This window comes from Glycine soja, chromosome 17 (genome assembly GCF_004193775.1).
Source record: "Glycine soja cultivar W05 chromosome 17, ASM419377v2, whole genome shotgun sequence".
In the NCBI taxonomy this organism is placed as follows: Eukaryota; Viridiplantae; Streptophyta; class Magnoliopsida; order Fabales; family Fabaceae; genus Glycine; species Glycine soja.
The window spans coordinates 41,353,748-41,366,114 of record NC_041018.1 but is presented as its reverse complement, the minus strand read 5'-3'; the positions used below and the strand labels follow the sequence as shown (position 1 = coordinate 41,366,114).

General features: G+C 36.8%; 1 protein-coding gene across 1 annotated transcript; it reads left to right on the top strand.

Moving 5' to 3' along the window:
- Positions 1-235: 235 nt before the first annotated feature.
- LOC114393729 (3-isopropylmalate dehydratase large subunit, chloroplastic-like) lies at positions 236-11,696 on the top strand. Its single transcript, XM_028355154.1, has 15 exons — positions 236-286; positions 389-502; positions 593-763; positions 1,617-1,769; positions 1,880-1,948; positions 2,054-2,170; positions 3,011-3,085; positions 3,220-3,297; positions 3,668-3,763; positions 5,441-5,490; positions 6,138-6,192; positions 6,318-6,449; positions 7,097-7,144; positions 7,268-7,426; positions 11,297-11,696. Exons 1-15 carry the CDS (start codon positions 236-238, stop codon positions 11,435-11,437), a joined length of 1,509 nt encoding a protein of 502 aa, XP_028210955.1. The 3' UTR covers positions 11,438-11,696.
- The last annotated feature ends 671 nt before the right edge of the window (positions 11,697-12,367 follow it).

Here is a 12,367-nt window from a genome sequence, read left to right as displayed (position 1 = left end):
GAAAACGCGCAGCTGTTTGCGATTTGAGCACAAGCACTTATCGCCGCAAACGTAAAGACAGTCACAATGGCGGCGGAGCAGAACCTCTCTCACTCTTCTAAACCAACGGTCATGATTATTCTCGCACCGTGCACCACACACGCAAGCACCCGTCGACAACACCACATAGTTTTAAAGTCAGAATCATACCCAGAACCTCCACTTATTACTACTCTCTTTGTTCATCACATATTCAATGGCTTCCTCTCTTCTCTCTCCATCATTCACTTCCTTCCCCCGCATAAAGGTAAACCCCCTTTCATCAGTCTCATTCTTCAAAAAGCTTCATTTTTTCTGCACCCCTTCTGCCCAAAGGTGTTAACTTGCACCCCTTTTGTTTCTCTCTCAGAAGGATGTCTCTCTCTCTGCTTTCACTTCTCAGCGATGCTTCAAAGCGCTTCCAAGGAGAATAATCCGTTGTGCTGTGGCGGCGCCTCAGCGCCAACCTTCCACCACTGGATCAGTTCAGTTTTTTTTCTTCAAAGGGGTACCCCTTTTGGATTCTTGGAGTTTTTTTGGGTGTTTGTGATTGTGGCCTGTTGATGTGTTTCAGGTGAGGACTGCAATGACCATGACTGAGAAGATACTGGCCAGAGCTTCTGAGAAGGTACAGCTGACCCCTGGCGATAATGTTTGGGTCAATGTTGATATTTTGATGACACATGATGTGTGTGGCCCTGGTTCTATTGGGATTTTCAAGAGGGAGTTTGGTGACGATGCCAAGGTAAGTTTGCTAATTGTCTTAATTGGCTGCTGTTACTTCGGACTCTCTTTTTTAGGGTGTTTTGATATTTTTCTGATGCTTTGTGGATATGCATTCCATGTGGTTGGATTGGATGGCCATTGAAATTATGAGGGTTGTTGACATGGTATTGGAGTTCGGAGCCTATCCTAAATGGTTCCCTGTGTCTGTCACGCTTTAGGCAGTGTGAGGGAGATGTTGGATAAACTACCTAAATTGTGGTCACCCCTACATAGAGGGGGTGTGTTGAAAGTCCCACATGGCGGGTAGCCATGGACAAACGGAACATGTTGAAGTCCCACATCGACTAAAGGTAGTGTTGAGATAAACTATATAAATGGGGAGTAATTCTCACCTTGCAAGACCTTGCAAGCCGGTTTTGTAGGATTAAGTTAGGTGCAAACCCATGTTCTGCCAAATGTCAAATAGTGAAATCTATTTTAGGAACAATCTGAGTGATATTTTCTATTTATCGAAAATGAAGTTATGTCGTATGTGCTTTCTTCTTGGGAGTTTTTTCAATTTACAAGTCATGTGAGTGGTGCTACAAGCATTGTAAGTGCTGAAAAAGGGATATAAAATGATGATGATTTTTGCAAGCATGGACTTTAAAATACATTTGCTGGTTTAATTGTGCATTTGTTTCTGTCCGTTATATGGTTGATTCTTTTACCTTGAAAGTTACCTGTGCTGAAAAATTATCTTGGGCTTTGAGGGATAGAAATATGTGGCTTGTAGAATGATTGTAATTTTTCTTGGATTGCTGTGGCAGTCAATCTAGTTACATGCTGAGACCTAAGTTCTGTGATTTCCTGATTGTGTTGTTCTTTTGAAGGTTTGGGACCGTGAAAAGCTTGTAATAATACCCGACCATTATATATTCACAAGTGATGAACGTGCCAATCGCAATGTAGACATATTAAGAGATTTCTGCCATGAGCAGAATATCAAGTACTTTTATGATATTAAGGATCTCAGTAATTTTAAGGTATGCATTCTTTTGTTTTTTTTTCAATCTTGATTTGTTCTTTTCAATTCTTAAAGAGCATTTTAATGCACAATGTCCAAGAACATTGACTGTGAGATTATAAAATACAGGTAAATCCAGACTATAAGGGTGTTTGCCATGTTGCCCTTGCTCAGGAAGGTCATTGTAGGCCTGGAGAGGTTCGCTTAGTTTAACCAGTTTTTATTTTATTATAGTGAAGTATTGTTCATTTGTTTGACAGAAGTTTGGTTCCTGCTTTGCTAATTTCTCTCTGTTACCTGCAGGTTCTCTTAGGTACTGATTCTCACACTTGTACTGCTGGAGCATTTGGCCAATTTGCTACAGGGATTGGTAATACTGATGCTGGCTTTGTGCTGGGAACTGGGAAACTTCTGCTTAAGGTAGTTTCTGCTAAAGGCCCATTCTAACTTGAGGGTTCCTTCCAGAAACCAGCCATAGATACCCTCAGTAGATAGGGAGAGAAGGAGAGAAACCTCTCTTTAATTATTGGGATCACTGATCTTACTGAGTAGGTTCTGTATCTATATATTATGCATAGATTGGGGTCACTGATCTTACTGATCAGGCTCTGTATCTATATATTATGCATAGACAAGGGTTTCAACTTACGAGAGCATTAGGCCCCTACTTGTCCCCAACACTTGTATCATTAACACACATTGTTTTAACACAATTGTACTATTAATTGCTCCTGTGTCAGGAGGTGGAGGGGAGGAGGGATGGGGTAACAATGGCAAGGCTCACACCTCTTAGATTTTAATAGAAAATATGCTTTATGATCATTATATTTTTTACCTTAATCATCAACTCCACCCTAAGGTTTTATACTTGGTAGTTATAGACCCAAATAGGTTTATTATGTATTATTTTTTGCTTTTCACATCATTTTACTCTTATCTGCTTGGCAGACAAAATTTGCTGTCAACTTTGTTGTATTTCTTTTAACAGTCTATAATATTCAAGTACTTGAAAGAACATATTATAGCTTTTCTTGTTAGCCATTTTCCATTGGCTGCTTAATGTATTTCCAAGAGTTATCTGCTCATTTTGAGCGAAAAAGAATTGAAGATACTATGAGGGCAAAACAGAAAAAACAGAAATTAATAAAGATTTTTTAAAATATTTTGTGACAGGAACAAAGATGGAAAAGTACTTTTTTCTTTGATTTATTAATAGTAGAGATATAACTGTTTTTCATAATATATCTTATTCAAATTCAGGTGCCCCCAACTTTGAGATTTGTAATGGATGGAGAAATGCCTGATTATTTGCTTTCTAAGGATTTGATTCTGCAAGTAAGTGCCTTGATTCTGTACTTTTGTTTCTGTTGGACATAGCATAGCCATCAGGTGACTATGATTGTTTGCTCATTTTCATGCAGCAAATATAAAAATTACATCCTTACATGAATGGATGGTTTACCTTACAGATTATTGGTGAAATAACTGTGGCTGGTGCAACATATAAATCGATGGAGTTTGTCGGTACAACTGTTGAAAGTTTAACTGTAAGTATGCACAGCAAGATGTTATATTATGATGTAACTCCAAGTGCCTGTTTACTTGTATTTTCTTTTTCTGTTTTCATTTTTTGTTTTCTCTTTTTAATTACAAAATTGCCGTCTTGTTTTCAATTTGTTTCCTGTTTTTGAAGATTTATACAGGAAACAGATAAAACAAAAACAAAAAAAAGGGTTGTTTTCAGTGTTTCCTGTACAAGTCTTTGAAAACAAGGAAGAAATTGAAAACGAAGTGGTAGTTTTGTAATTAAAAAGTGAAAACACAAGTAAACGGGCCATAAATTTTTCTTCAATCTCAGAACTCTTTCTTTTTTATTATAAATAAAAGTTGTTTTGGTAATTTGTTCCTCTTGGATAGATGGAAGAACGGATGACATTGTGCAACATGGTTGTTGAAGCTGGTGGAAAGAATGGTGTTGTTCCTGCTGACAGCACTACATTTAAATATCTTGAGGTTTGTGCAACTGAGTAGATGCACTGAAATTGGTATCTTGCCTCTAAAGTTATATGTTCTCATTGGCTTTCTCAATGGATTTTTTAAGAGAAGATTGTATTAGCATTTGGTCATTGTTAAAGATTTCATAATATCTTGATTGTATCCTAGAATAATTTTAGATGATCACTTAGTAATGGTTTCTGTATTTCATTATATTTCATGATTTGTTTCGTTATTTGATTAGGATTAGGAGTCTAGTATAATATTATGTACAAGTTTAAATAGTGGTTGGTGCTGTGTATTGCCTCATCATACACAATATCAGTTTTATGTCCTATTATGTTGAGTCTCCATTCTATTTTTTCTTCCTTCTCTATCTAAAACTGTTATTTTAAACCTGACATCATCCTCTGTAACCTGTCTTGTTAGTATTCCACTATCTAGTTTTTCAAAATTTGGAATTTTGTTTGTCAAATAAAATAGATAATTTTTTTATAATATTAAGATCCAATAGCAAGGTATAGGACTTGAGTCTCACATTGGAAGTATGGGATTCTAGTGTGGGGTTTATAAAACCTTGGGCTCTTCAACTACAACAGTTAGCCTTTGTGGTGTAGTTTTCCCAAGGTTCTCGTCAAAGAATAACTAATCAAATAATTTAATCATATCCTCTTTATCTTTCCATTGGATGTGACAAATTCTGGCCACCAAAATCCTGGACCAATATCATTTTCTTCCTCTTATGCAGCTGCAAATGTCAGATCTACCTTGCCCATGCAGCTTTTCATGTAACTGTTTTTGCCATCAACTCTAGTATGTCCAGATTGTCCACCTTCGTCACTATTTGTCCTACCGCACCATCTCCAGGCAGGACAAGCCCCATCACCCTTGTTTGCCACCTTGATGTGGCTGTCTGCCTCCCTTTGCCTGTGTTCTGCTTCTGCATTGTTTGATGTGATCTGGTATGTTCTTTGTAGTACCATCATGAGATTTGAGTTATTTTTGGTAGGCTTGGGCTGTTTTTTGAGATTTCTACCGTGGTTATCTCTGTTTTTTTGTGCATTGGGCTTTGTTTGGTCTTCCAGTTGCGATTATGGTGTGTTAGTCATCTTTCTCATTCCCACTGATGAATCATACTAGCATGCAGCAATTACTCTTCCCATTAATGATGAAGTTGCCTTTTAAGCTATGATTTATGGGAACCACTTCATATTTATGTTATTTTCTATTTTGTAGAATATTTTTTTGTAATAAGGTAAAAGCTTAGCAAGCTTTAGCTTGGGGGGCTTGGTGGAAGATCTGGTAAATATTTCATAATATCATGAAGTATCTCAGAATCATTTTAAGTATCTTAGATGCTCTTGACACTAAGATTCAAAATTTGTAATTGTCTGGCTGTTATCTTAAGATGAATGTGCAGTATTTTGTCTATCGTGGATAATCTTGATTGGTATTTGGTATTGAAAGAATTCTGTTTTTCTTTTTTTATTGGTTTGGGTGGCTTCTGAATTACATCTCATTCAGTTTTGATGTATTAACATAGTGGGTGCCTATGTGTGGTTCCTGATCAATCATAATTTCCCTTTGCATATTATGCCCATGTCTTTTCCAGCATTGGTTTTAATATTGTTTCCCGTTGCATATTATGCCCATGTCTTTTGCAGCATTGGTTTTAATATTGTTTCCATTTTGCAGGGCAAGACATCTCTGCCATATGAACCTGTTTATAGTGACGATCAAGCAAGGTAGTTATAATTTTCTAATTTCTTCTTGTTTTCCCTCATTATATTCAGTGTTTAGGAAAATCCAATGCTGAATGTATCGCCTTGTATTCAATAAATTGCAATTTGTCTGTTGAAAGTCTTGATGGACAAGTGGCATTTTATAAAATTCATTGTTAGTATAAATAGACATGAAAAATATTTATCACGGTATGAAAAATCCTATGGTGTTGCTTGTACTTATCAACTTTTCAATGTCGGTATGGTATAATTACAGATTTTGTTACTCTTATTCTGTCATTAAGAAAGGAAAAGCTTAAAAAGGAGTATGAAGAAAGGAATATAAATTCACTGGCCATTTGTGTGAGGAACAGCTTGGGATTGCATGTTGACTTTGGGGATTTTACAAAGAAAATGTTTCATTTTGTGAGGATGATATGGTACACATATAGAAAGTATAACAGACTATCTACTGATCCTTCCATTTTGGTGTGTTGTGGTTATGATAGCTGCTTCATGGTAATGTTATATTGCAATTGGCTTGCTTTGTAGATTGAGCTACAATCACCTCCCTGGATTTTATCAATTTGATACATGAACATATTAGTATCCATTGGTAATCCGTTTTAATTATTATTAATTACTAACACCTTTTTTTTGTTGCCATCTAGATTTCTTGCTGAGTATAGATTTGATGTCTCAAAATTGGAGCCAGTGGTGGCCAAGGTTAGTCTATTGATTGCATTTCCAATGAGGTTTTGTTCTGTGTTTATTTTCCATGCAGCTGTGTTGTTATTATCTGATGCTGCCACTAGGTTCCTCAGTTAATATAATGCTTATAAATGTTGCAGCCTCATTCTCCAGATAATCGTGCTTTGGCAAGGGAGTGCAAGGATGTAAAAATTGACAGAGTATACATAGGATCTTGTACAGGTGGCAAAACGGAGGATTTCATGGCTGCTGCAAAAGTTTTTCTGGCATCAGTAAGCATCATATTTTGAATATTTTCCTATTGCATATATATGGTCTAAGTTATAAAAGATGTTAACTTAAGTTTTGATAAGATATTATTAACAGCTTTAGTAGTTGAGTCCTAGACTTCTTTACTATATTTATGTACTTTTCACTTGTTAGTACTCAGTATGGTATACTAATATGTATCCTAAAATGGATAAGGACTGGTCAGCATGTTTTCTTGTATGGTGTTTTTTTTAATCTTGTATTGCAGTTAGAATTTTCTAGCTTTTTGTTTCATTTGTGCCAATGTCTCCTATGAATTTTTGAATTTAGAGGGGGAAAGAAAGAGATAGGACAGAATATTTTAGCAAGAATATAGAGAATGAAATTATGGGAATATTTTTTATTCAGTAGAATCAAGAATGTAATACATGGGTTTATGGAAGACATCCTATATATAAAGGTTCTGAAAATAGACTTATTGGAGACTGTTTCCTAGGCTACTATTAATTGAATGCAACTTCGTAGACACTAATACCCATGAGCACTAAATGCATTTTAGCAATTTGATACATGAACATATTATTTCCTAAGTGCATTAACTTTTATTATTTCCAACATGAATTCCTTCAACTATTTCCCATAATGTAGAACATGATGTCTGCATCTGCAGGGTAAACAGGTCAAAGTTCCTACATTTCTTGTGCCTGCAACACAAAAGGTCTGGAAATTTTCATATTTATATATCTTTATATCAGTTGATTTACGTGTGATTAAGAAAATTCTCTTGGGAAATCATGGTGGATGATAATTTTCCAACTTATCTCTATCAATGGAATTTCAGGTTTGGATGGACTTATACTCCCTTCCAGTCCCTGGATCTGGTGGTAAGACGTGCTCCCAGATATTTGAAGAAGCTGGGTGTGACACACCAGCTAGTCCTAGTTGCGGTGCTTGTTTGGGTGGCCCGAAAGATACTTACGCACGCATGAATGAACCTAAGGCAAGTTCCTTGCTTCGGCCCCTGCATCTTGTAATATACTAGTGTAGTTCAAATTCTACCTGTTACTTTTATCCTTATTATTATATTGAAGGAATTGCAAATATATGCATTGACCCGTCTTGGGCTAAATATAATTTCTTTATGTAAGCAAATTAGTACCTGTTCATTCCTATACTGTTTTATGACATGAAATGAGATGGTTTATATTTAAAGAACATTGATTGAACCTTTCAGTGATGGAAATCATCAGCATGTGAAAACAACTTTTTCTTTGTAATTAACAAGAGTTGTGGTGCCCTTCTTAATGCTTCTCATGCCCAGCTGATAATGGTATGCTGAGAGGGATAATGATAAGCTTATCCAAACAAACCCAATTTCTATATATTGGCTTTTAGTCATTAAAACTTTTGTTTTAAGATTTAATATATCAATAGATCCCTGAACTATTTCGGTATTTTTATTTAGGTTCTTAAACTAAAAAAATTGTAATTGGGTCCTTGTTCTTCTACAATTTTTGTAATTAGATCCCTCTGAATTTTAAGTTGTGGTATACGAAAAAAATCAGATCAAGAAATGGGGTAGGGATTATTGTGGACAAGGAGTGGAAGAAGGATGTCGTGGATGTAAGAAGAGTAGGAGATCGTATCATAGCCTTAAAATTGGTAGTGGGACAGGACACCTTTAATGTTATTAGTGGGTACGCACCTCAGGTTGGGTTAGCAGAACACTTTAAGGTAAAATTTTGGGAGGATCTAGAAGGGGTACTTCAGGATATACCCCAAGGAGAGAAAGTTTTCCTAGGAGGGGATCTCAATGGACATGTAGGTAGCGTGGCTAGAGGTTTTGAGGGGGTGCATGGGGGTTTTGGCCTAGGGGAGATGAATGGGGAGGGTAAATCCATCTTGGAGTTTTCGGAGGCTTTGGATCTTTCTATAGCCAATACATGGTTTAAGAAAAGAGAGGACCATCTTATCACTTACAAAAGTGGAGGGACATGTTCTCAGATAGATTTCTTCCTTATCAGGAAGTCTGATAGGAAGTATTGCTTGAACTGTAAAGTTATCCCGGAAGAGAGCCTGACTACCCAACATAGAGTTTTGGTTATGGATGTAAGAATTAGAGATAGGGCAAAGAGAAGAAGTCCTATGGTAGCACCAAGGATCAAATGGTGGCACTTGAAGGGTGAGAAACAAGGAATCTTCCAACAAAAGATATGGGAGGGATGGTGTGGACAATCACAAGGAAGTGCAAATGATCTGTGGAACAAGATGTCCCAAGAGATTATTAAAGTGGCTAAAGAGACGTTGGGTGAATCTAGAGGTTTTGGACCTAGGGGTAAAGAATCGTGGTGGTGGAATGAAAGTGTTCAGAGCAAAGTTAGAGTAAAAAAGGAGTGTTTCAAGGAGTGGTCTAGGTGTAGAAATTCTGAAACTTGGGATAAGTATAAGATAGCTAGAAATGAAACCAAAAAGGCGGTGAGTGAGGCAAGAGCCCAAGCTTTTGACGGACTATACCAAGCTCTAGGAACCAGGGACGGAGAAAGATCTATATATAGGCTTGCTAAGGGTAGAGAGAGGAAGACTAGAGACCTGGATCAAGTAAAGTGTGTTAAGGATGAAGAAGGCAAAGTCTTAGTGCATGAAAAAGATATCAAGGAAAGGTGGAAGGCGTATTTCCACAACTTATTTAATGATGGATATGGATATGACTCTAGCAGTCTAGACACAAGAGAAGAGGACCGGAACTATAAGTACTATCGTCGGATTCAGAAACAGGAAGTAAAGGAAGCGTTGAAAAGAATGAGTAACGGTAAGGCGGTGGGGCCAGACAACATACCTATTGAAGTGTGGAAAACTCTTGGAGATAGAGGTCTTGAGTGGCTCACCAAACTCTTTAATGAAATTATGAGGTCAAAACGCATGCCGGAGGAATGGAGGAGAAGCACGTTAGTGCCAATCTATAAGAACAAGGGGGATATACAAAATTGTGCAAATTATAGGGGAATCAAGCTCGAGTCATACTATGAAATTATGGGAAAAAGTGATCGAACGGAGATTAAGAAAGGAGACTCAAGTTACTGAGAATCAATTTGGTTTCATGCCGGGAAGGTCGACCATGGAAGCGATTTATTTATTACGGCGGGTGATGGAGCAATATCGCATGGACCAACAAGACTTGCACTTGATTTTTATTGATTTGGAGAAAGCGTATGATAGAGTGCCTAGAGAGATTTTGTGGAAAGCTCTAGAGAAGAAAGGGGTTAGGGTTGCATATATTCGAGCTATCCAAGATATGTATGATAGGGTATCGACTAGTGTTAGGACACAGGGTGGAGAGTCAGACGATTTTCCCATCACAATTGGTTTGCATCAAGGGTCAACCCTTAGCCCCTACCTTTTTACCTTAATTCTGGATGTCCTCACGGAACAAATCCAAGAGATAGCGCTGAGATGCATGCTTTTTGCAGATGACATAGTCCTCCTTGGAGAGTCGAGGGAGGAGTTGAATGAGAGGTTGGAAACTTGGAGACGAGCTCTAGAAACACATGGCTTTTGCCTAAGCAGAAACAAATCGGAGTATATGGAATGTAAGTTCAACAAAAGAAGGAGGGTTTCTAACTCAGAGGTGAAAATAGGAGACCATATTATCCCTCAAGTCACACGGTTTAAATATCTTGGGTCTGTAATACAGGATGATGGAGAAATTGAAGGGGATGTGAATCATCGCATTCAAGCAGGATGGATGAAATGGAGAAAAGCATCGGGGGTGTTATGTGATGCAAAGGTACCGATCAAGCTAAAGGGAAAGTTTTATCGGACTGCGGTAAGACCGGCGATTTTGTACGGAACAGAATGTTGGGCGATCAAGAGCCAACATGAGAATAAAGTAGGTGTAGCGGAGATGAGGATGTTGCGGTGGATGTGTGGTAAGACTCAACAGGATAAAATTAGAAACGAAGCTATTAGAGAGAGGGTTGGAGTAGCGCCTATTGTAGAGAAGATGGTGGAAAATAGACTTAGGTGGTTTGGGCATGTAGAGAGAAGACCGGTAGACTCTGTAGTGAGGAGAGTAGACCAGATGGAGAGAAGGCAAACAATTCGAGGCAGAGGAAGACCCAAAAAGACTATAAGAGAGGTTATCAAAAAGGATCTCGAACTTAATGATTTGGATAGAAGTATGGTACTTGATAGAACATTATGGCGGAAGTTGATCCATGTAGCCGACCCCACCTGGTGGGATAAGGCGTTGTTGTTGTTGTTGTAGATCCCTCTGAATTTAGTAAAATCAACACAAATTGTTACTTTTCTGGTGGTTTCAAGCTACTGTAAACTAATCCTATGAACTCTATTACAAAAATTGTAGAAGATCAAGGACCCAATTACATAGTTTTAGTTTAGGGACTTCCTGATGTATTAAAAGTTCAATACAAAATTGTAAACTAATCCCAAGAACTCAATTAAAATTTCCCTAAAAATTCAAAGACTGCCTGATGTATTAAACATTTAAACCTTATTTTTAAAATCTTTCCTAGAATTGTATTTGACACAGCAATAAAGAAGCCTAAAAAAAGTTATAGACTAAACATTACTTCAATTTTCTTGGTGATTATTTAATAAAATGGAAGGCCATGAGAAGTGTGCTCTTTATAATAGTATTACATACAATTCTTTATATCTTGGAGTTCTATAGATCTTTGTAGATTATAAAGATGTGTGCTTCAGAATGTTCAAGCAAGCAATACTGTCATATTTTTTTTATGTGATGAATGGTTGTTCATCTGCCATATGGTTGCTTTTGTATGCTTTCTACATAAGTGATGAGATTGAGAATCTGAGTATTTACTCCATTGTTTACACGCTGGTTGTGCAGGTTTGTGTTTCAACTACGAACAGGAACTTCCCGGGCCGAATGGGACACAAGGAAGGTCAAATCTATTTGGCTTCCCCATATACAGCTGCTGCATCTGCATTGACCGGTTATGTTACTGATCCTAGAGAGTTCTTGCAGTAGAATGTTGTTACAGTCATCCCATTGGTGTTGTACACGTTGTTGGTTAGTTGTGTATTCTCTAGCCATAAGTTAAAACTGATAGCTATTTAAGCCGACCAATCTTTTGGTATTTTTTGTCTGAAGAAATTTTCGGTGACTATTATTCAATTGACACAGTTTTGGTTGTTAAAAAAGATTGGTTCATTTAGTACTTGTTGAGTATGACTTGGTCGTTGCTGTTACAGTTGCAAGTATGATTTCATATGGATTTTCTTGTCAACCCGTGTTTTATTAACTTTGCTTTTTGTTTGTTCTAAGTTGATCTTTAGAATCATTCATTCATATATGTGGGTAGATCAATTCAGATCAACATGAAGTTCAATTTCAAATTTAGTAGTGTTTGGTCTTATTTTTTAGCTTCTTTTGTGTTCTTAAAAGTAGAAACTATATTAATTAGTTTTTTTTTTGGGCTTTTGTTCATTTGAAGAAAAAAAATACTTTTACTTTAAAAGCATTTTTAACTGTGTTTTAGCCTGACTTTTTCTTTTAAGAATTAACAGAAAAAGTGAGCCAAATGCTACCTATGCAAATCTTTTATCCCTATTTTGAGACTAGGTATTAGAGTTAGTTTAACCGTGTAATGTTTGCTCTTTCACCAATTTTCTGTGAAAAGTATACTTGGGAGGAAAAAGGTATTTAGACATTCTAATGCTTTTAGGCACCTGAGAGAAAAAAAGAGATAAAAATAAAGATACTAATATGATGTGATAGAAAGAGGGGAAAAAAATTTGATATTAAGACACTTCAATCAACAACTCTCCACCTTGTCTCTAAATCAGAGAACTCCTTTCACAACTTTGTACAATATTTATTTCATTAATCAGTTAAGATCTAAATAATCTATAAATCAACTCATCACAACTGAGTTCTATTGTGTTTGGATACAGTTGC

Excerpts from the sequence above, each read along its gene's own strand:
- LOC114393729 (XM_028355154.1), top strand. The coding sequence starts at position 236 with ATGGCTTCCTCTCTTCTCTCTCCATCATTCACTTCCTTCCCCCGCATA. Across the intron at positions 6,450-7,096 it reads CAAAAGTTTTTCTGGCATCA|GGTAAACAGGTCAAAGTTCC; the intron begins GTAAGCATCATA and ends CTGCATCTGCAG. Across the intron at positions 7,145-7,267 it reads TTGTGCCTGCAACACAAAAG|GTTTGGATGGACTTATACTC; the intron begins GTCTGGAAATTT and ends ATGGAATTTCAG.